General features: G+C 45.3%; 2 protein-coding genes and 1 long non-coding RNA gene across 10 annotated transcripts in view; 2 read left to right on the top strand and 1 right to left on the bottom strand.

Moving 5' to 3' along the window:
* Window positions 1-16,319, top strand: part of MLH1 (mutL homolog 1) — a 42,416-nt gene extending 26,097 nt beyond the window's left edge. The window contains exons 14-20 of one of the 2 annotated variants that reach the window (XR_004917879.2): window positions 7,116-7,224; window positions 9,139-9,202; window positions 14,021-14,185; window positions 14,709-14,801; window positions 15,092-15,205; window positions 15,373-15,499; window positions 15,997-16,128. Coding sequence is in view for 1 of the 2 variants with exons in the window: in XM_036094161.2 (XP_035950054.2) it covers window positions 7,116-7,224; window positions 9,139-9,202; window positions 14,021-14,185; window positions 14,709-14,801; window positions 15,092-15,205; window positions 15,997-16,164 (713 nt within the window). In the remaining variant the exon portion in view is untranslated. Of the gene's footprint in view, window positions 1-7,115; window positions 7,225-9,138; window positions 9,203-14,020; window positions 14,186-14,708; window positions 14,802-15,091; window positions 15,206-15,372; window positions 15,500-15,996 lie in introns of both variants that reach the window. The other variant, XM_036094161.2, reaches the window with a different exon arrangement.
* A 2,041-nt stretch (window positions 16,320-18,360) lies between these two features.
* The window catches only part of LRRFIP2 (LRR binding FLII interacting protein 2), a 105,236-nt gene continuing 102,133 nt past the window's right edge, over window positions 18,361-21,463 (bottom strand). For all 7 annotated transcript variants that reach the window (XM_078073770.1, XM_036094182.2, XM_036094180.2 and 4 more), the window contains 3 exons: window positions 19,769-19,848; window positions 19,080-19,184; window positions 18,361-18,634 (listed from right to left, as the gene is read on the bottom strand). In XM_078073770.1, coding sequence (XP_077929896.1) covers window positions 18,524-18,634; window positions 19,080-19,184; window positions 19,769-19,848 — 296 coding nt within the window. In that variant the 3' untranslated portion in view covers window positions 18,361-18,523. The remainder of the gene's footprint in view (window positions 18,635-19,079; window positions 19,185-19,768; window positions 19,849-21,463) is intronic.
* LOC144381984 (uncharacterized) lies at window positions 19,184-20,457 on the top strand. Its single transcript, XR_013448374.1, has 2 exons — window positions 19,184-19,290; window positions 19,853-20,457. It is a non-coding gene; the product is annotated as an uncharacterized LOC144381984 (long non-coding RNA).

The raw sequence follows: 21,463 nt of genomic DNA, 5'->3' as shown, positions 1-21,463 counted from the left end.
TCGATCCCAGGACCCTGGGACCATGACCTGAGCCGAAGTCAGATGCTTAACGACTGAGCCACCCAGGCGCCCTGAGAGACCATTTTCAACTGGGAGGGAAGGGAAAAAGTAGTCTGTAGTTTTAATTATAATTGATTGGTATTCTCACTAAAGCCTAGCAGCCAGAGCAAAGGAGTCATTTACATAATCTTCAACTAGTTTCTTAGTTTAAAGCGGTGTGATGACCCACAAGATTCTAATCTGTGGCCTGCATGGGGTGTGCTCTTGCTAAAGCGCACAGGCTCTGGAGCGCCCCAAGGGGATATCCTGGCACTACCACTTCCGCTGTGTGACCTTGGACTTGTGACTTAACCTTGCTCTGTCTCGGTTTTTCCTCATCTGTAAAATGGGATTAATTTTGCTCTTAAAGCTGATTGTGCTGATTAGAGAGAAAATGTAAGTAAAACACTTGTTACAGAGTAAGGAGTCAACAGATATTTTTATATCCCAAAGACAAAGCCATAAATCAATATCACCTTCCTCAGAACTAGCGTTTCAGAATACTTGAGTATAGAGCTCCGTTTTGGTCTTGTTACTTCAAAACTAGCTACCGTGGTTTTAGGAATTCAAGGGGGCTAGTCATGTCCCAGGCACGAACTGAGCAGGGATTGAGGAGTAGAACTGCAGCTTGGCCCAAAGGGCCATCCGCACCTGGTGAGTCAGACACTCGTGCTCCAAGTGTAGACGGCACGGCTCCGGGCTCCACACAGCAGCTCTGCACTTGGGTCCACACGGGTTAGTCACGGCCTTTCCACGTTTCATCTCTAACACGTTTCCTGGTTAAAATAGTTGTGTTTCAGCACTGTGTCTTAAAATATGACAATCTAGATTAGCTTGTAAAGTCCTGAGTGGCCGAGGAGCAGGTTAGCACTTTTCACTCTAATCCTCCACCTTTTTTTTTAAGATTTTATTTATGAGAGAGAGAGAGATCACAAGGAGGGGCAGTGGGAGAGGGAGAAAAAGACTCCCCGCTGAGCAGGGAGCCCAATGTGGACTCGATCCCAAGACCCTGGGATCATGACCTGAGCCAAAGGCAGACGCTTAACCGACTGAGCCGCCCAGGCACCCCCGATCCTCCACCTTCTAAAGCACTGCTGTGACTCTGGCCCCTGTGTTTTTCTCTGTCCCAGTCTCCTCTTGTTTGAATGAATTCAGGAAAGCCTCCATTTGCCTTTCCTTTTCTCAGCGCTCTGGGCCTTTGTCCACATGTGGGCAAAGCGATAGGTGTCACTACACGTGGGAGGGGTAGAAGCTTCCTGTGACTGAGGTCTTGCCAGCTGTAGAAGGAGCTGCCAGTTGGCCTCTGATTTTTGTTTCCAGGAAGACTTGCTCCAGTTGTTCTTTACTTCCGTTTATTGGCTTTCAAGCTGGGAGCTTTTAAAACCATTTGAAACAATGTAAGAGAGGTGGGCTGTTCCTTGATTTATTTAGCAGGCTTGTTCACAGTAGTTTCAATTGACAGCCTCCCTCAGACTTGGAGTTTACTTCGTCTTCCTTAAGAGTTTGTATCCCTTATGTAAAGCAGGCTATTTAAAGTTAGAGTTTCGAGAAATTTCTGACTAGTTACACACTATTTTCAGTGCATTGTCCACCTAACCTGCATCAAGTTGGGTCAGGTTTGGAGTCTATTGCTGAGGCTCGGATGATGAATCTAAATGTTCCCAAACTATGTATTTGTACATGTTATCTCATTTAATTCTAGAATCGCCTTGTGAGGGAGGCAGGGCAGCTGCTGTTATCTGTTGTGAAGGCAAGGACATGGAATGTCCACTCAGTTCCACGGAATTAGGCTTATCTCAGATTAGTAATGATGGAGAGGACGGGAGAGGATAGATGAGTTGGAACATCCCAGCAATCAGAAACAGGCCCAGGGACACACGTCGCCGAGGGTGGGTGGTGACCGGCATGGCCTGCACACGAGGTGGCTGGCCCCGGACTCCCAGGCTAACCAAACCAGTGGCGTGTGGGGGCATGTGCCTCTTGTGATTTGATCCCTGCAACTGAGGCTGGCTTTTCAGACGCGCCGGTGTAGAGTCTCAGGGAAGGCGTAGTGTCTGTCCTGTGGGAGTGGAGTGAGCCGGACGGGCTCTGCGGCAGCCCCTGCCAGCCACGCCATTCGCTCGCCTAGTGGGAAGTTGTGCACCTTTTCGGGGCATCGTCCTCCTGCTCCACAGCATGACAGCACTGCTACAGCCTTTACGGGGCCCTCGTGATGATCGCCCGGGATACCGCACGTGTGCGTCGTAAGCTCGGGCCTCTGTCCGACGGGAGGGGCCTCGGGTCCTGCCCGCTGCCATGTGCTTTAGGCCCGCGGCCCCAGGTGGGGCAGGCTGCTTGTCTTCGAGGTGAAGGCTGTACAGGATTGCCCTGAAGCTCCGGTTTGGTGAGGAAGACCACTTGCCTTAGCACACCAACAGCCCGGCTGCTCCCACACAGGGGCTAGCCGTGCCCCTAGCCCAGGAGAGAAGTAAGGGGTCCTCTCCTTGTACCGAAGTTCCGCATTGTGCTCATTTGTGTGACTATTCGATCAGTGTATTGTCTGTGCGGGGATCGTGTCTATTGCACGCACTGCGTCACCCTTGCTGTCCAGAGTGCCTGGCGGGTGGACTCACAGATATTTGCTGATACGGTGTGTACATGATTGAGAGGAGTCGCCCGGGAGGTGAATCTTTCTTCTAAAGGATGTCAGAGTCGGACACTCAATCAGGCAGCTCTCTGGAGTCTGCTGGATTTCCGCAGCCCTGGTGGGCACACGTTTGATCAACAAATGAGGATAGTTTTTGGCCCAGTATCCACTCAGTTCCACGGAATTAGGCTTATCTCAGATTAGTAATGACTGAATTTCGTGCGAGTCCCAAAATTTGGATCTATTAATTAATGAGGACAAGGAATGTTGTAATTTTTTTTGCTATCGTTTGAATGTGAATGTGTTTAACATTTTACCCACTGTTTTACTTTATTTTCTTGGTCTTTGGGGAACGGTCCTGGGTGTCAGTGTTCATACTTCCATATGGCTTGTCCCCAGGTGATCATTTCCTTTGGTACATGAAATCAGCTTGGCAGACATTTGTCAAGTACGTTCTCTGCACAGAATGCCCAGTGCTGGGCCCCAAAACAGAGGGGGAGGTGAATGAGCCTCGACCCCTGCCATACAGGATACCGCGGTGGTGTGGGGAGTGTTGAGTAAGTAAGTGGTTACAACATCGGGTAAAATGAAAGATGTTCTGTAACAGAGGCAGAAGGCCACATCAGCCGAGCCCAGGGTGAGACCTGCCGGGGAGGGCTTCTGGATCATCTCCGACAGCTGCCAGAGGCTGTGCGCACAGGGGCTTCTGCAAGGCCGTCCGGCACAGCGCCAAGCTCCTGCTCTGCACGTGGCCATGAAGAACTAGAGGGCCCGTCGCGCTTCCTTCAGGTTTGGCTTTCCTCGCTCCTGAGTGATACCCAGGGCCTCCATTGAGAACTCAGCTGTGTGGTTTGGCTTTGAAGCCCAGAAGGATCTTGTCCATTTTGCTGCTGGCAGAATGGCAGGGAAATGCCCACAGACTTCTGATGCTGTGGAGATAGTTAGAGGACGGATGAAATAGAGGCCCTTGAGGTCCTCATCAGAAGTTGTGAAGGAGGTCCAAGTAGCCTCAGGAAGCCCAGGGAGGAAAAGGCCCACCTGGCTGAAGCAGCGACTCTGGAAGCCCCAGGCCAAGCCAGCAGCCACCTCCTCCCTGCCCTGCCCAGGCTGGCAAGGCTGCATCTCGGTAGCTAGGATGTGTCAGAAGGTTCCATGAAAAATCCGTATGGAAAAATCTCTGACCCTTTTTTTAGTGGATTACACTGCTTTCTCTTTCCTCCAGTGCCTCATTATTCAAGATTATTCGATGTTCTCCAGCTTTTAAAATAATCATTTTCCGCCTACGCAGTACATCCTGTAGAGACATTGAGTTTCCAGTGGGAACAGAGGGGAACACTTCATTCTAAAAATGAAGAAAATAAGCCTCTTTCTATTGGGGGTTGAGGGGACAGAGAGTGTTACAGAACTTATGTAACAATATGAGAATTCATTTGTGGTGCCTAAGCTGAAAAAGAAAAGTATAGTGAAAACGTGGTACCCAGACCTTTCCCTGTGGTCCCCAGACCCTCTTCCCCTACCCCCCTTTATGGTGGTGGTATTTTTACTTACACACACACACACACACACACACACACACACACACAGAGATGTATTGGTAAATCAAAAATCAGATTTATAAAATACATACATAGGATCTACACAAGAAAACACTTGAACACCTGCTTAAGAGATAGAGCATTGTGGGTTTTACCCCTTTGAAGCTCTCAGGTGCTTCTTCCCTAAACTGTCCCCTTCCCTTCTCCCTTAGAGGTAACCACTATCTTAAATTTTATGATTGTTAATTTCTTTTTAATACAGTTTTACCACCCATATTTGTAGCCCTAAAAAATTTGTTCACTTTGCAAATTTTAAATTTTACATAAATGGAATCATATTATAAGGGTTTTTTTGGTGTGTGTGTGTGTGTATAATATATGTGAAACACACATACACACGCATTCTGTTCCTAGGATTCATCCATCTTACTACATATAGCTCTGGTTTGCTTTTTCTGTGTAATAGATTCCACTTGGTGACTATTACTGCATGGTTGTTCATTCTTCTGTTGAAGGACATTTGGACTCATGGCCTCATCCCTGCCTCCTCGTACCCCATCCCGCTCCTGGCCATGAGAGATTCAAGAGCTTGGCACACTAGTTGGGAAGCTCGGCTGTGGGTATACACTCAGCAGAGCTGCTGCTGGGTCATAAGATGATAAACTGTTTTTCAAAGGGGTCGGATAAATGTACCCATTGTTGGTCCCACCAACAGTGTATGGAAGCTGCATTTGTTCTGCTTCCTCTCCAACATTTGACCTTGTCAGACTTTTTGCCAGTTTGGTGTTCGTGAAATGGTAGCTAATGGTGGTTTTACTTGCACCTCCCTAATTACTCTAAACTTAAGGATATTTCCCCTTCCGTTAAGTGCCTTTTCTAGTTTTTTGCCCATTTTTCTGTTGGGTTTTTGGTCCTTTTGAACTGATTCGAGGGGTTCTTCATATATTCCAGATAATAATCAGTTACATGAAAACATCTTCCCCCAGTTTAGGACTTATCCGTTTTCTTCTTCTTCTTTTTTTAAACAAATACTTGTTTCATGAACAGAAATTCTTAGATTTAACATAGGTATTGTGAATTGTTCTTTAGATTGGCTTTTTAAAATTTTATTTAGGAAATGCTTCCCAACTCTGGGATAATTAAAGACATATTCTTATATTGTCTCCTGAAATGCTTGTACATAAATCCCTAGTCCTCCTGGAATTCGTCTTTGGTGTATGGTGTTAGAGTCATGATTTTCATGTGGATGTCAAATTGTTCCATAATACATTGGTATTGTCCGCTTGTTTGGATTTAGCGAATATTGTTTGCTCATAGTTCTTTCCCTTGGATCGTTCATGGTCTGCCTGAAGCATAGCATTTAGTGGGGTCTTGGGTGGCCAACTGAGGTTTGTTTTGTCTAATTCATCCTCATTTTGAAAAGTGTTTTTTGCTGGGTTTAAAATTCCAGATTGACAGTTACTTTTTCTTAATGCATCAAAGGTGTTGTTCTGTCATTTTTTGGCTTCCACTGTTACTGCTGAAAATCCAGCTATCAGTCTTATATTTTATTACGTTGTGGGGAATCTCTCTTTTGTCTCTGAGTGCCTTTAAGATCTCTTTTCTTTAGTGTCCAGTATCTCTGTGTGCCAAGTGTGGGTTTTGTTGGGCTTCCTAGAACTGAGGTTTGGTGTCTTCCATCACTTCTGGGATAGTCTCAGATATTTTTGGCTTCAAAGTCTGTAAATATCATCTCTCCTCTGCCCTCTCTGCCCTCTGGAACTTGAGTTATATATATTTGTTGTTCTCCATGTGGCATAAGCTGCTTCCATAGTTTTCCTCTCTTTGTCTCTCTGCGCTGCATTCTGGGTAATTTCTTCAGATCTACCTACCAGTTATTATCTTGGCAACTTTGTCTCATCTGTTGTGAAGTCGGTCTTGAGTTTTAATTTCAATTATTATATTTTTCATTTTTAGAAATTTGGATTTTTTGGAGATCTTGATCATTTCTGATAGTCTCTTGCTGCTTATTCATTACAATCCCTCTGAAGCATGCTGAACATACTTATTTTCTCTTCTCTGCTGGTATTTCCAGTCTCTGAACCTTTGCAGAGGTCATGTGGTTTCTTCTGGATTCTAATTCTTGGTGCATTCTTTGTGTGTTTTGTAATTTTTTGACTGCTAGCTACTGGTGTTTCATCTGTGGGGGATAATTTGAAGCCTGGACTGAAATTGAATTTCTCCACAGAGAATTTGCGTTTGATTCTATCAGGGACCTGGAGGCACAGTCAGCCCTGGAATCAACTTTAAACTAAAATCTCCATACAAGGCAGTGCTTAGCGTGAGTCCTGCTGCAAAAGCATGTGAGGACCAGCTGGTGGTTCCAGATTCTCGGGGCTATGATTTTTTTCTTACCCCCAACACCCAGGCTTGAGGTGGGTGGGCAGTTGGGCTCCCTGCCCTGGGGCCCAGGACACGGCAGGATTTCTTCTCTTTTGCCTGAGGGTGTGGCCCCTGGCGTCTCAGCTTCATGTGCTGGGGAAGTGGCCTCCTATTAGACTCCCCGTTTCAAACCATTCCTACCTTTTTGTTTCTCTTTCCCCGTACCTGAGAGCCTGCGAAAACTAGCGCTCGTGATTCCTGAGGTTCCTCTGGTGCCTTTGGGTGAAGCTGGCTTCCGAGCTCGCAGTACTTCTCTGGCTTCCTGCGTTGCCTCGGGGTGTGATCTGCGGGCCAAGTTCTCCTTTACCTTTGGGCAATGTTTTTGTTGCATTTTGAAAGATTAGTTATAATTTATTCCTCATTTGTGTGTGTTTGGTGCAAGAGGTACATTGCGGGCATCATTGCTCATCTGTGGTCTCTAGCTCTGGTGCTTGGCGCTTTGGGCTGCCAAGCGGTGTTGGGATGCCGTTCCTGACCTGCGCTTTCTTTTCCAGCACTCCGGGAGATGCTGCATAACCACTCCTTTGTGGGCTGCGTGAATCCACAGTGGGCCTTGGCGCAGCATCAGACCAAGTTGTACCTTCTCAACACCACCAAACTGAGGTAAACGAGTGAGTGCATGACAAGCAGGGCCGCTACAGGAATGGTCCTGGAGGTGCAAGCGCAGAAAGCCAGGGACAGTGGCATGAGCTGTTGGGGAAGGTTCCCGGCTTTGGAGACAGACAGAGATGGTTTCCAGTCCAGACCCAACAATTTACCGTTTATGTCACGGTGGACAAGGTACTTTCCTAAACTGCGTCTCAGACTTCTCATCTGCAAATTTGGAAATTACTACTTAACTTACATGGTTTTGTGAGGATAAGAAATGACATGAGAAGCCTAATGTTTGGCAGGTTCTTGGTCCTCAGTAAATGTTGACCACTGTGGTTGAACTAAGTGTCAAGGGCTTAGTGCCGGTAGAGAATTCTAGCATCTGCTGTGTGCAGCAGGGTACTGTGGGATGCAAGAGAAAAAAGACCTGATGCCCCCTTTCCTCCTTAGGGAATGTCACCAAGGCTTGTTCTCGCCATCACATGAGCCAGCGGGGTTGACAAGCCATGCCATTTGCCCAGTACGTAGCCAGCAAACTTTCTATTGATTGTTCCCAGAGGCTTTCGTGGATGAGCTCCTAGTGAGTCTAGAACCTGTATCAAATTTGTTCTCAATTAGGTGGCACAGATGGGAGGGTGCTGCCACCCTGCATCTACTAGACATCACCTGGCCACCGTGGGGTCCTTTCCCACCAAGCCCTGCTGTCGCCTCGCAGTGCTCCTCGAGCCTGCAGAGCAAGGCAGCCGCCATACGTTGCTTGGGGGTGGCGCACAAGATAAGAACCGCTTTCCTCCCTCACCCAGAAACTGCCCAGCCCAGAGCTGACTGCTGGCACACATACCTCTGTGGGTATTCAGAACTCACCCCTTCTGGGCCCTTTTGGTGCAGCTCTGTTCAAGATCCCTTGTCTTTGCTTTGAGAATCCTTTGGCTTGTGCAGTGGGCTGTCTCTTAAGAATGTGTTGGGAATTCTGCTGCCCTTGTTCTTTCTTTTCCAGCACATGTAAGTACATTTCCAAGGCTCCAAATCACATTGTGTTCAGGTTCTTTCATTTTACAAACAGAAAGCCAGGCCTGTCCAAGAATTTCAGCTATTAATAAATGTGTATGGTTTCCCAGTGAGAAGGTAAAAGAAACAGATTGAGAACCAGGTTCAGAGTGCAGAATCTGGATTCAGCTCCTTCCTTTCCACCTTATTAACTCTGACCCGGGACAAGTCAGGTACTCCCTGGGTGCCTCAGTTTCCCCCTGTAATGTAGGTGTAGCAGATGCCTTGTCTATTTTGACTGATAATGGGAAGTCTTTAAACAGACCTCTGTGGTTCAGATTGCTTAAGAACTATAAAGTGCCATTTATTTCAGCACCATGTTGTGTAAGGAGGTCCGTGTATTGTATGCCTCACAGCTGCTTTTGGAGTGTTGCCAGGCAGTGCATCATGCTACACCAAACACACCCGGGTGGTCTAATTCCGCCTTGTGTCTACTTGTGATTATTTAGTAAGTTTCCTGCCCTCCCTATACACTCCATACTATTTTTAATGGTGAGTTGTAAAAAAAAAAAAAAAAAAAAAAGTGACTTATAGGAGGATTCTTTGTAAGTGGGGAAAAAGTAAGTAAACAAATTTCTTACATTTCACCTACAGGGCGTTGAGCAGCCTTTTACAGCACCAGGGGGTGGGGACAGAGCCTGGGTGACTTAGAGACTTAGTGCTCTAAGCCACATGCAGAGGCCCGCCAGCCAGAGCCCTGGCTGGAGCGTGCAGCGGGTCCCAGCTCCTTAGAGGAGAAGGAGTCTCATAGACTGTCAGGAAGGCTCCACAGCGTGTCCCATCCATGTTGCAGGGGTTCTTTCTCCCCTTTGTCCTGACTGCTTGGCTCTCAAGCATGGATTCAGCATTTCCTTAAAGTCACTTCATTTTTATTTTCAGTGAAGAACTGTTCTACCAGATACTCATTTATGATTTTGCCAATTTCGGTATTCTGAGGCTGTCGGTAAGTTTACTTCCTGCTTCTCACTTCTGAAACTTCCAACAGTTGGTCATTTCTGAAAATAATAGCTCTACCCTAATATCTGATTTGCAGTATATTAGGTTTTTCTAAATATGCCTAGGACAGCATCTGTATTGTAGGATTTGTGTATGGAAGTATCTTTAGTTATAGCATGGTTTTATACAAAGCAGAACAGTCATTTGGTAGCCAGCTTAAACAAAGGTTTAGTATGATATTGGTTAATACATATCTAAGAAAACTTGTAAAGAGATAAAAATAGAAATAAATATTCTCTAAAGCCTATGACCCAAACACAGCCAACCCCAGCTGACAGTATTAGGTCATTTCTTCCAAGACCTTTTCATTGCTTAATTTTAATTTAGAATTAAAATCAGACCACTTATCTATGTAGTTTCATATCATCTTTGTACAGCTGACATAACTCTACAGAAAAGCCTACAGGGATTTTTATTGGGATTGTCTTGAATCTACAGAGCAATTTGGGGAGGAAATCTTTTCTTAGATTTATCCCTTAATATCCCACATTTTTTGACGCTAATGGCATTTTAAAAATTGTCCAGTTGTTTGTTGCTAGTATATAGAAACACAAGTGTTTATTATGTACACTGATCTTGTACCTTGCAACCTGCCAAACTCAGTAGTGCTAGTTTTCTTACAGATTTCTGTCAGTTTCTACATGCATGATCATGGCCTCTGTGAATAAAAGCAGTTTTATTTTTCCTGTCCAATCTGGATGGCTTTTCTTTCTTTTTCTTGCCTGATTGCACTGGCTAGACCCTTAGTACAATGTTGAATAGAAGTGGTGAGAATGGAAATCCTTCTCTTGTTGCTGATCTTATAGGGAAACACATTCAGTCTTTTCAAAGTAAGTATGCTTTTTGCCGTAGGTGGAGATGAGATGTCCTTTATGAGGTTGAGGAAGTTCCCTTCTGTTCCTTGTTTGCTTACAGTTGTTTTTATTCAGGAATGGATATTGAGTTTTTTCAAATTCCTTTTCTGCATCTGTTAAGATAATTGCGTGGTATTCTTTTTTAATTTCTTAATATAATGAATTACATTGATTTTCATGTTAAAAACCAGTCTTGCATTCCTGGGATAATCCATGCTTGTATGTGATGTATTACTCTTTTTACATATTATTGAAATTGATTTGCCAGAATTTTGTTTACAATTGCTACATATATGTTCGTGAATGATACTGGTTTTTATTTTTCTTGTAGTCTTTGGTTTTGGTATCAGCATTAATGCTGGCTTCATAGAATGAGTTGGAAGCTATCCCCTCCTTTTCCATCATCTGAGTTTGTATAGAATTGGGGTTTATTCCTTAAATGTCTGGTAGAATTTACCAGTGAGTGAAGCCATCTGGGCCTGGAGATTTCCTCATAGGAAGGTTTTTAGCTACAAATTCAGTTTCTTTCCTAGATAACTATTCAGGTTATCTTTTTTTTCTTGACAGAGCTTTGGTTTTGGTTTCTTTCAAGGAATTTGTCCATTGAAGTTTTCGAATTTATTGGCATGAAGTTGTTCATAGTATTTTTCATAATTCTTTTAATAAGTAGATCCTCTCTCATTCCTAATATTGGCGATGTGTATCCTCTCTTTTTAACCTAATCAGTCTGGTTAGAAATTTACCAATTTTTATTGATCTCAAAGAACTGACTTTTGGTTTCACTGATTTTTCTCTCTTGTTTTTCTGTTTTCTATTCCATTGATATTTACTCTGATCTTTATTACTTCCTTTCTACTTATTTTGGGTTTAATTTGCTCTTCTGTTTCAAATTTCTTAAGGTAGAAGCTGAGGTCACTGATTGGACATCATCCTTTTCTAATTTGGGGGTTAAGTGCTAATAAATTTCCCGAGTGCTGCTCTAGCAGCTTCCCACAAATTTTGATAAGTTGTTTTCATTTTCATCCATTTCAAAATAGTTTATTTCCTTTTTGATTTCTTCTTTGACCCACAGGTTATTGAGAAGTGTGTTGTTTCCAGTTACTTGGAGATTTTCCTGATACCTGTTCGTGAATTAGAAATCACTAAGAGTATGGTCTGTGTTGCTAAATGACGCACGCGCACTTGAAACGAATGTGCATTCTGGTCTGCTTGAGTGCAGTGTTCCGAGTGGCAGGAATAGCAAGGTGACAGTGATGCTCAGATCTTCTGTATCCTGACTTTCTACTTGTTCCAGTTTATTTTTTAAAAAGGGTGATATTGAAACCTCTGACTGTAATTGCAGATTTGTCTTTTTCTCTTTGCCAGTTCCATTAGTTTGATCCTTCATAGATTTTAAAGTTCTGGTACCAAGTACATTAACATTTAGATTGTCGAGTCCTTTCATTGACTCCTCTAATATAAAAAAAATAGGAACAGTGTTCTGTGGGTTTATAACATGTAAAATGAATGACCATAGTAACATCAGAAGGGGAGAAATGGAAGAAAATTTAGGGATCTTATTTTTAACCATGTATTTCAGTCTTCTACCTAATCAGATGACTTAGCTGAGAGGTCACTGAACTTCTCCCCTCCCCTGGGTTCCTTATCAGTGAGGCAGGGGAGCCCTTGCAGCTATACGGGAGGGCAGTGCCTCCACCCGGCCTCCCCCTCCCACCTGCTCAGCAGGCTGGCACATCCTGTCTGCTGAAATGGCCACCGGGGAGGAGGGGGAGGACGTTTTCTTGTGGATTTTCAGGTGTTTTCTTTGTGGGAGATGGGGAGTGAGTGTTAGCTTTGGGGTTTCTCAGCTGCTGTCAGGATCATGGCTTTGTGGCTTTCACACAGGCACACCTCATTTTACTCTGTGCTTCACTGCGCGTCGCAGACCTTCCATTTCTACAAATTCAAGGTCTGCAGCAACCCTACAGTGAGCAAGTCTGTTGGCACCAGCTTTCCAGCAGCATTTGCTCACTTCATGTCTCTGTGTCACATTTTGGTAGTTCTGGCAATATTTCAAACTTTTTTATTACTGTATTTGTGTATAATACAAACTGTGATCAGTGATTATAATTCACTGTAAGCTCAGATGGTTAGCATTTTTTAGCAATAGTTTTTTTTCCAGAAGCACACATTTTCTTTTTTCACTTTTTTTAAATTTAAATTCAATTAATTAACATATAATGTATATTTGTTTCAGGGGTACAGGTCTGTGATTCATCAGTCTTACATAATACCCAGTGCTTATTACAACACATACCCTCCTTAATGTCCATCACCCAGTTACCCCATCCCACCACACCCCTCCCCCCAGCAACCCTGTTTGCTTCCTATGATTAAGAGTCTCTTATGGTTTGTCTCCCTCTCTGGTTTCGTCTTGTTTCATTTTTTCCTCTCTTCCCCTATCATCCTCTGCCTTGCTTCTTAAATTCCGCATATTAGTGAGATCATGTGATAATTGTCTTTCTCTGATTGACTTATTTTGCTTAGCATATCTAGTTCCATCCACGTCGTTGCAAACGGCAAGATTTCGGGTTTTTGATGGCTGAGTAACATTCCATTGTATATGTATATACCACATCTTCTTTATCCATTCATCTATCGATGGACATCTGGGCTCTTTCCATAGTTTGGCTGTTGTGGACGTTGCTGCTATCAACATTGGGGTGCAAGTGCCCCTTCAGATCATTACATTTGTATCTTTGGGGTAAATACCAAGTAGTGCAATTGCTGGGTCGTAGGGTAGCTCTATTTTCAACTTTTTGAGGAACCTCCATACTGTTTTCCAGAGTGGTTGCACCAGCTTGCATTCCCACCAACAGTGTAGGAGGGTTCCCCTTTCTCCGCATCCCCGCCAACATCTGTCATTTCCTGACTTGTTAATTTTAGCCATTCTGACTGGTGTGAGGTGGCATCTCATTGATGTTTTGATATGTATTTCCCTGATGCCGAGCAATGTTGAGCATTTTTTCATGTGTCTGTTGGCCATTTGGATGTCTTTTTTGGAGAAATGTCTGTTCATTTCTTCTGCCCATTTCTTGACTGGATTATTTGTTCTTTGGGTGTTGAGTTTGATAAGTTCTTTATAGATTTTGGATACTAGCCCTTTATCTGATATGTCATTTGCAAGTATCTTCTCCCATTCTGTTGGTTGTCTTTTGGTTTTGTCGATTATTTCTTTTGCTGTGCAAAAGCTTTTTATCTTGATGAAGTCCCAATAGTGCATTTTTGCCCTTGCTTCCCTTGCCTCTGGAGACAGGTTTAGCAAGAAGTTGCTGCAGCCGAGGTCACAGAGGTTGCTGCCTGTGTTCTTCTCTAGGATTTTGATGGACTCCTGTCTCACATTTAGGTCTTTCAAACATTTGGAGTCTATTTTGGTGTGTGGTGTAAGGAAGTGGTCCAGTTTCATTCTTCTGCATGTGGCTGTCCAATTTTCCCAGCACCATTTGTTGAAGAGACTGTCTTTTTTCCATTGGATATTCTTTCCTGCTTTGTTCAAGATTAGTTGACTGTAGAGTTGAGGGTCCATTTCTGGGCTCTGTTCTGTTCCATTGATCTATGTGTCTGTTTTTGTGCCAGTACCATACTGTCTTGATGATTACCGCTGAATAGGTTTTTTTTAGTTAAGGTGTGTACATTGTTTTTTTAGAGATAATTCTATTTCACACTTCATAGATAGGATATATGTGTGTAAACATAACTTTTATGTGCACTGGGAAACCAAAAAATTCATCTGACTCACTATATTGTGGTACTCCTTTACTGTGGCAGTCTGCAACCAAACCCACAGTACCGCCGAGGTGTGCCTGTGGTGGTTTTGTGGGAAGGAATTCAGGCTTCACTTGGATGCACTGTTGACACCGCCTCCGTTCTAGGAGCCAGCGCCGCTGTTTGACCTGGCCATGCTCGCCTTGGATAGTCCTGAGAGTGGCTGGACGGAGGAAGATGGTCCCAAAGAAGGACTTGCCGAGTACATTGTTGAGTTTCTGAAGAAGAAGGCTGAGATGCTCGCAGACTATTTCTCTTTGGAAATCGATGAGGTGTGTGACAGCCATTTTTATGCCTCTGTTGTATTCCTCAGATAAGAGTCAAGTTCTGTAGTTGGTCCGAGATCAGGACGAGAAGGCCGCCCACCCCTGTGAGATGCAGCACATGACATCTGTTCACATCCTCACTCCCTGTTTGCTTTCTCATCCATTCATGCCCATTCCTGTTCCTGGGATAAAGTACCCCGACAAGTTCCTGCGAATGAGAGGATGCCAGGCCTCTTGCTTTCCTTGTTTCTTCCTCTTATCCCTTAAACTTTGGGGCTTTCCATCTCGATGTGTTCTTTAGCTGGTGAGCATATTGAAACAAGACGTTGTTCTGCTTCATGTCAATACAAGAAGCTCTTTTTAAGCTTTTTGCTCTCCTGCCCTCGGTGCCCAGCCCAGTCAAGCACCTGGTCACTCAGAGTGCGGACATGCGGACAAGACCTGGAGGGAGCACTGGGGAAATAGAACTTGATTAAACTCTTAACAATTTACTTCTTGTCCCTTGTCGTGGCCTTTTCTGCACAAGCAGGAAGGGAACCTGACTGGATTACCCCTGCTGATTGACAACTATGTGCCCCCTTTGGAGGGTCTGCCTATCTTCATTCTTCGACTCGCCACGGAGGCAAGTGGTCAAACCATTCCTAAGTATGCGGGTACCTGCGTGTGGGCTGGCGGGAGAGGGCACGGGGCCACACCTTCACGTGGAATGATGGAGATGAAAAGGATACAACGGCTGAAGGCCCCCCTTTACCCCACCTACCCCAGCAGTATTCAGCAGTTCTGGTTTACAGATTTAATGCCTAAAACGTTACATGGAAAAAGCTTTAAGTAGTCTGTAACCTCCACGTGGAAATGAAATGTATTTATTAAAGCAAGTACCTATGTTGAGGTATTAAATTCTCTTTGGACCAGGTGAACTGGGATGAAGAGAAGGAATGTTTTGAAAGCCTCAGTAAAGAATGTGCTATGTTTTATTCCATTCGGAAGCAGTATATATCTGAGGAGTCGACCCTCTCAGGCCAGCAGGTACTGTGGTGATGCACATTAGCACCCGGGATGGGGATGGGCCTCACACAACCTTTAGCAAATGAAACCTGCCACCTCTGAATTCGTAAGATTTCACTGCACATAAAGCTTCAACATAATGGTCAGCTTTTATTCATGAATTTTTCTTCCTTCTGCTGGTTTGGAAGGTCCCTCTAGAATGATCTCAGTACCTGTCAAATGTGAAAATGCAAGCTGTCACCATGAGAGCTGGGAGGCTGAGCTGGTGGATGATCCAGGGCTAGCGAATTCTCGTCTCCCACCGTTAGCCCTCAGGTGTGCAGCCCCGGTCTTCAGGTTGTGCCCCAGTCTCCCCACGCTCATTTAGCTTTGGCTCATTATACATCTGACCACTGCCCTTCCAGGAAAACAGGGCAGTACTAAGGTCAGATCCCTAGCTCTTCTTACAGATCAGCTGTACACAGAAAGGGCCTGGGTGAATGCACTTCCTACTATTGCGGGCTGAACGTCATAGTCAGGATCAGACCTTATGTTAGATGCTGCTACAATCAACAGTTTTCCCGAATGGAAGCAAAGTTTCCATGGGATAAAGTCTCTGCCTTCCTTTCCCCTTGTCTCGTGTCTCTCACGTTCAGGGCTGTAGGATCCCTGAGAGGCTGACCAGAGAGGATGTTTCACCAGCAGTAGGTAAAACAGTCCATTGTAACCAGCAAGACTTCCAGGCCCAGTACAGGTCAGCCAGGAAACCACAAATGCTGGGATGCGAGCGGGGCGAACAGGCAGGCTTGTGACCTCGAACGTGTCTTTTCCAGAGCGAAGCGTCGGGCTCCTCTGCAAACCCCTGGAAGTGGACCGTGGAACACATTGTTTATAAAGCCTTCCGCTCCCACCTTCTGCCTCCTAAACATTTCACAGAAGATGGAAATATCCTACAGCTTGCTAACCTGCCCGATCTGTACAAAGTCTTCGAGAGGTGCTGACCATGCTCACTTGCAGACTCTGGGCTGTGCGGTTCTTGCACTGCATCCTGACGAGGGTAGGTCTTAGGGTTGAAGACTCCCGTTTGCCCTCTGACTAGTAGCACTCTTTCACGCTTGGTGGATCGACCAGAAATAAATTGTCATATGTGTCCTAATATGATTTCTTATTTAATTTCACTACACTTGAAAGGTTTTCTAGATCCATTTTCACCTACAGTATACTTGATTGTGTTGAAGGATCCAAAAGCAATTTGAAAGCCCTCTGGGCATCTGATAAGAATTCTAAAAAGGCCTTGAAGATTTTACAGATCTTGCTCTGGTTTGGTTCTTGTGTACTCTGGTAACTTTCTAATATCAGCTGATATGAATTACATTGGTTCACTTGCCTTGGAAAGAGGTCCCGAACATATGAGAGGCTCTGGTGACACTGAGTATGGAGAAGGCTGAATTGATAATCTGTTACCACCGTATGTAACCAAAGCTAATTAATTTGTAACGAAAAAAAACCTTGCAAGAAGACAGCAGTCCTGATGGGAGTTTATAACTAGTGTGCACTTTAAGTAAGCCCCCTTTGTTAATGGATCTGAATCCTACCAGCTTAAGATAAAGTTCTAGTTATTCTTGTTTGAAGGAGGACATAAAAATATACATTTAAGCTATAGGTGCCATTACAAGAAACTGCCTTAACACTAGCCTGCATTAAAAGAAATGTGCAGTGAGCACGGGGAGGAAGAACGCCTTCAGTGCGGAGGCAAAGTCAGATTACAAGACTCAGTGAAGAACGTTCCATGGGAAAGAACAGGGAACTCTACCTGATGAAGACAGGGAGCCATTCCCTTTGGAAGAGACTGGGACAACAGAAGAGACAAATTTGTTGTACCACAAAAGGGGCAAGGTCAGGTTCAACCATGCAGAACTTCCAAAAAGTCAACAGGGCGGCTCAGAAGCGGGGCACAGGCTGAGCAGCCCTGGGCCCGGCTCCAGAACCTCGCCCCCCTCTCCCTCTCGCAGCTCCTGCACGGGTGATTGCACCTACTACGACTAGAGAGAATTTATAGGAAATCCTCTCCATTCAGGACAGTGGTTTCTGTATTTTAAAAATAAAATAAAATATGGAACTACAAAGCTCATTGCTCTGAAGAAGGGGGTAATTTGTAGAGATTTTCACATTCAAGTTAGCTTTAGCATCTAGTTTCAAGTCTAAACTTTATCTCATGTGCCTTTAATTCATTAGACTTCCCCCAGCATTTGTTCTGAAGATAACAGCCACCATCTCCATAAAACCACCTTGATTCTGAGGGCAAAAGAGAATCACAAATCCTGCAGAGTAGCCACACTCGATGATAAAACTGGGTGCCTTTAAAGATGAAACTGACTGAAGTTCTTAAAAAGCTGTACATTCCAGATCATTCTCCTTGCGGAGGAGAGAAGAGGGGCAAGGTAAGAGGGGTGGGTGTGGCTGCCTTGAGGTGTTTTAAAGGCTCCCCTAACAAAAATGAATGTGTCGGCAGCCAGCTGTAGTCAGCAAGAGGGTGCGTTTAATAGAGTCTTCAGGCCGACCTCCCCCCTGCCTGTCCCCGCCCCCCACCGGGCTTGTCTGAGGTTTCATTCCACAAATCAGCAGCAGATGAGATACTTCACGTGAGATACAGCACAGCTGATGTTGAAGACGAAGGGCCCTACTCTTACTTTAAGAGTGTTAGGCTTTGGACTTACCCGGCCACATGCAATAAAGCAAGTTTTATGTACACTCCCCATACCTTTTTCTAACATTTTCTTATATAAATTTAAATATTTTACAAAAAAAGGCTTTTTCCTCCAAACATAGAAATTTGAGTGAAACATATATTCCCCGCCTGTGAACTTGTTTCTTCACTAAAATATAAATGCTGTCTGATATTAAGGGTAAGTGTCTTTTGACCGCTGGGGATGACTGAAGTCTGAATTGCACCATGGAGAAGGCACTTCTGTTTTCCGAGGTCTCCAGCCGAGTTACCTCATTGGGCACTCACAGAGTCGCTGTCCTCCGGAACCTGTGCCAAGGCCTCCGAGTGCCCAGTCACTGAGGCAGCTGGGGAAAAATGGTGAGTAAACTTGATTCTAAAATTATGGAAATTAAAACAAAAAACAAAAAACAGCATGGACCAGTTCTTAGTCTAGAATCAAACTACAAACGAAATCCAAAGTGTTCAGTCATGAAGATTCAAACCTGTTTCATTCTCATAAATTATAAAATACAAAGGTGGCTATTTTAATGACAAAACTCCAACAGTACTGAAGGGGGTCTGTGTCAATGGACAAAAAGTCAGTCCCTCTGGGAGGGGCCCCAGGAGCGGCGCCCGGGCCGGAGGGCAGCCTCCTACTGCTGGGCCAGAAGTGCTGTCCTGTTGGCCTTCATCTTCTCCAGCCGCTTGGCCAGGTGGCTGTTGGTCATCTCCATCTCCTCAATCTTGTCCAGTGCCGTTCGTAACTGCAGACAGGGAGGGCCCAGTCACTTTACATGGTCACACACGAAACCCAGTGCCACTTGAGTGTGCCCGTGCCCCCGCCCCCCGCCTGCGACACGGAAGCGCCGCCCGCTGGGCCTTGCACAGCGCCCCGCACAGCGCCCCGCGGCCTCGCCTCTCTTCCGCCAGCTGGCAGCACCGACCAGGGACACTAAGCCTCAACCCCAGAAAGGACAGCCAGCAGGTGGGGAAACAGACCGGCTCCACCACAAAAGGGAGACCTATCCTTTCTCTCAGTCTCTAACTGACCGAAACCTAAAAGTAAATGGCAGTCACCGCGCAGGTCGAAAACCAACACCGAAGAGTAAGAGACTCCACTGCGGTTCCCTTAAGATTGAACAGGATTCAGTTCCTCAGGCGGTGAAGGATCTGTTCTTTGTACGAATGTGAGCATGCAAAAGCAGGTACCTCTCGCTGTAGCTTCCTCTTCTCCGCCTTCAGTTCGTCTTCCACTTTCTCGGCGTTCTCCGCGGCGGTCTTATACCTCAGCACCTGGCCCTCCAGCCGGCTGATCTGTCAACAAGAGAACATGGGCCTCTGCTAATGGCCACCGGGGGCCCCTTTCTCGCAGCCACATGGAAACACAGCGTCATTACAAATCCCAAGTCATCCCCTCACGGTGAGTCAGAGGGCCTCTCTGCGCCCGACGGCTATTTATAGATCAAGAAATGTCCCCGGAGAGGAATACAGCTGGAGAGTCCTTATCGAGCCGATTTCCCGTGTTAAGTTTATGATGAACATATTGTTTAAGTGCCAAAGTAACAGTGTAGGGCAAGACTCACTAAATGGAAAAGCTTTTAGACTTTTTTAAATGTACAATAAGGGATTTTCAAATTACAGTCTTCCTGAAGTCTCTTGAAATAATCTGGAAAAAAGTGAATTATAGCTACAGTCTTCTGCATTTTTACAGCTAACAGAAGGCTGAGGTGTCCTGCCAGGTTTTCTCTGCTGGCTTTTCTACTTTGATAGAGAGCTTTTATAGAGACCCCACTGCAGAGGCAGCCCAAAGAAACCCAGGTACTTCTGGAGTTAGCCACTCGGGTGCAGGAAGTTTCCAAGGGAGTGCAAATCACTTGGTAGCGCACTGAAGTACTTACATTCTGCTCCAACGTGGCTATATCCTGTTCTGCCTTTGAAAGCTTAAATTTGTATTCACTAATTTGTCTATTGGCATCTCCTAGAAGAGAAGAGAATAGTGAATCACCTGTCAGAGAGCAGGTGTGACCTCAGGGAGTGACAGCCTCTGCAGCCCAGGAGGGGACCGAGCACAAACACCCACGGGCGGCCACGGCACCGCCTGCAACCTGGGCTCTACAACGGCTCTCCTGCCAGAAGCTCTAGCACCTGATCCCAGCATCCCTTGGACCAGGGAGGTGGAAGAAAATTTACTCTTTACCCCATGGTGGGGGGAGGCCAACCTTTGAGCAAGGAGCCCTGTCAGTGCATCGGTGGCCCCCGCCAAACTTAGATGCTGCCCTTCCCCCAGGAGCCTCCAGTTTCCCTCACCTTCCTGCCTTCCGGGCTCCCTTTGGCTGCCACACCTTGAGGGTCTTGCTCTCCCTGCCTCTGACTGAAGTCCTCAGCACCCTCCGGCATGACTCTTGCTTAGTCCCCTGTAACTTCGCCTTCCCCGTGGCGTTTTATTGGCACTGTTTTTGCTAACACTACTCGTGCTTTCTGAACACTGTACGTGAGGAGAGGCGCCCTGGCTCTGCCTTCTTCAGTCTACCTCTGTATCTCGCCAAGGGCTTTGTGCATGTGCTTAATAAACATTTGCTCAAAGAAATGCTTTTCAGTAACATGTTGTGGTAATATGATGGGTAGACTTCTAAATCATCAGTTGTACTTCTGACCTAAGAAGTCATTTAAAATGAGAAGTTAAAAAACTCCCTCCAGCAAACCAAATTTAATAAAAATCACTCTGAAATGATTATAGGGTAGGAATCATAAGGCCTAAAGGAGATAAACCAAATCTAAGCTATCTAACTTAAGAACTTTTCTGCTTTTCCACATCACTGAGGTTACAACTACTTATATAATCTTGAGGGAGAGGTTCTTCTCACGGGTAGTGACTGTCACCTGAAAAGTAATGGGGCTATAAAACTCTCACCCCAAAAGCCCCTCTGGCAGTGAGAGACAAGAGTTCCTACTGCTGGGCTCTAAAATACAAGCTTCAGGATCTGGTTAATTCTTCATCCCAGCCACTTATTATCACAATGTGCTGCTTCCTTCTCATGGCAAACCTCCCTTTCCTTCCTGTTTTCAAGAGTGTAAGTCCTTCATCTTTGCCATTTCGTGCTGGCCATGAAATTCCATTCAATCACACCATGCTTATATCCCTGGGCTTCCTTTGCCGGCCAGGCCCGTCTATTGGGTCCCCCTGAGCCCACCTCATTCTACAGTCACTCTGGGTCCTTCCCAGATATCAGCTCCATAATGCCCACCTGCCCTAGGAGCATTCACACGTAAGGCATGCCCGTTCTCCCTCAGTGTGACTCCTTTGGATTTTGCTGCTTTAGGCCAATCTACCCCCTGCCCTCTCTCTAAGACTGTTGGCAGCCATTGTACTGGTCCAGCTGATCATCACAGCCTCCCAGCTAGTCAGTCTGCCTCTCATACCCATCTTCATCTATCCTCCACACCAAAGTATTTCTAGAATAAAATATTCAACAGGAAGTGTCACGAGGGTCCCAAATGATCTCTAATAAAGGACATGACACTAACCTCAAAAGCCAGTATTAATAGTATCAATAAGCCTTAATCCAAGAAGCCTTTTCTATTTAGCCTAATGC

This window comes from Halichoerus grypus, chromosome 1, assembly GCF_964656455.1.
Source record: "Halichoerus grypus chromosome 1, mHalGry1.hap1.1, whole genome shotgun sequence".
NCBI lineage: Eukaryota > Metazoa > Chordata > Mammalia > Carnivora > Phocidae > Halichoerus > Halichoerus grypus.
Note: the sequence above shows the minus strand (reverse complement) of the source record. Positions and strands in the feature narration are given on the sequence as shown.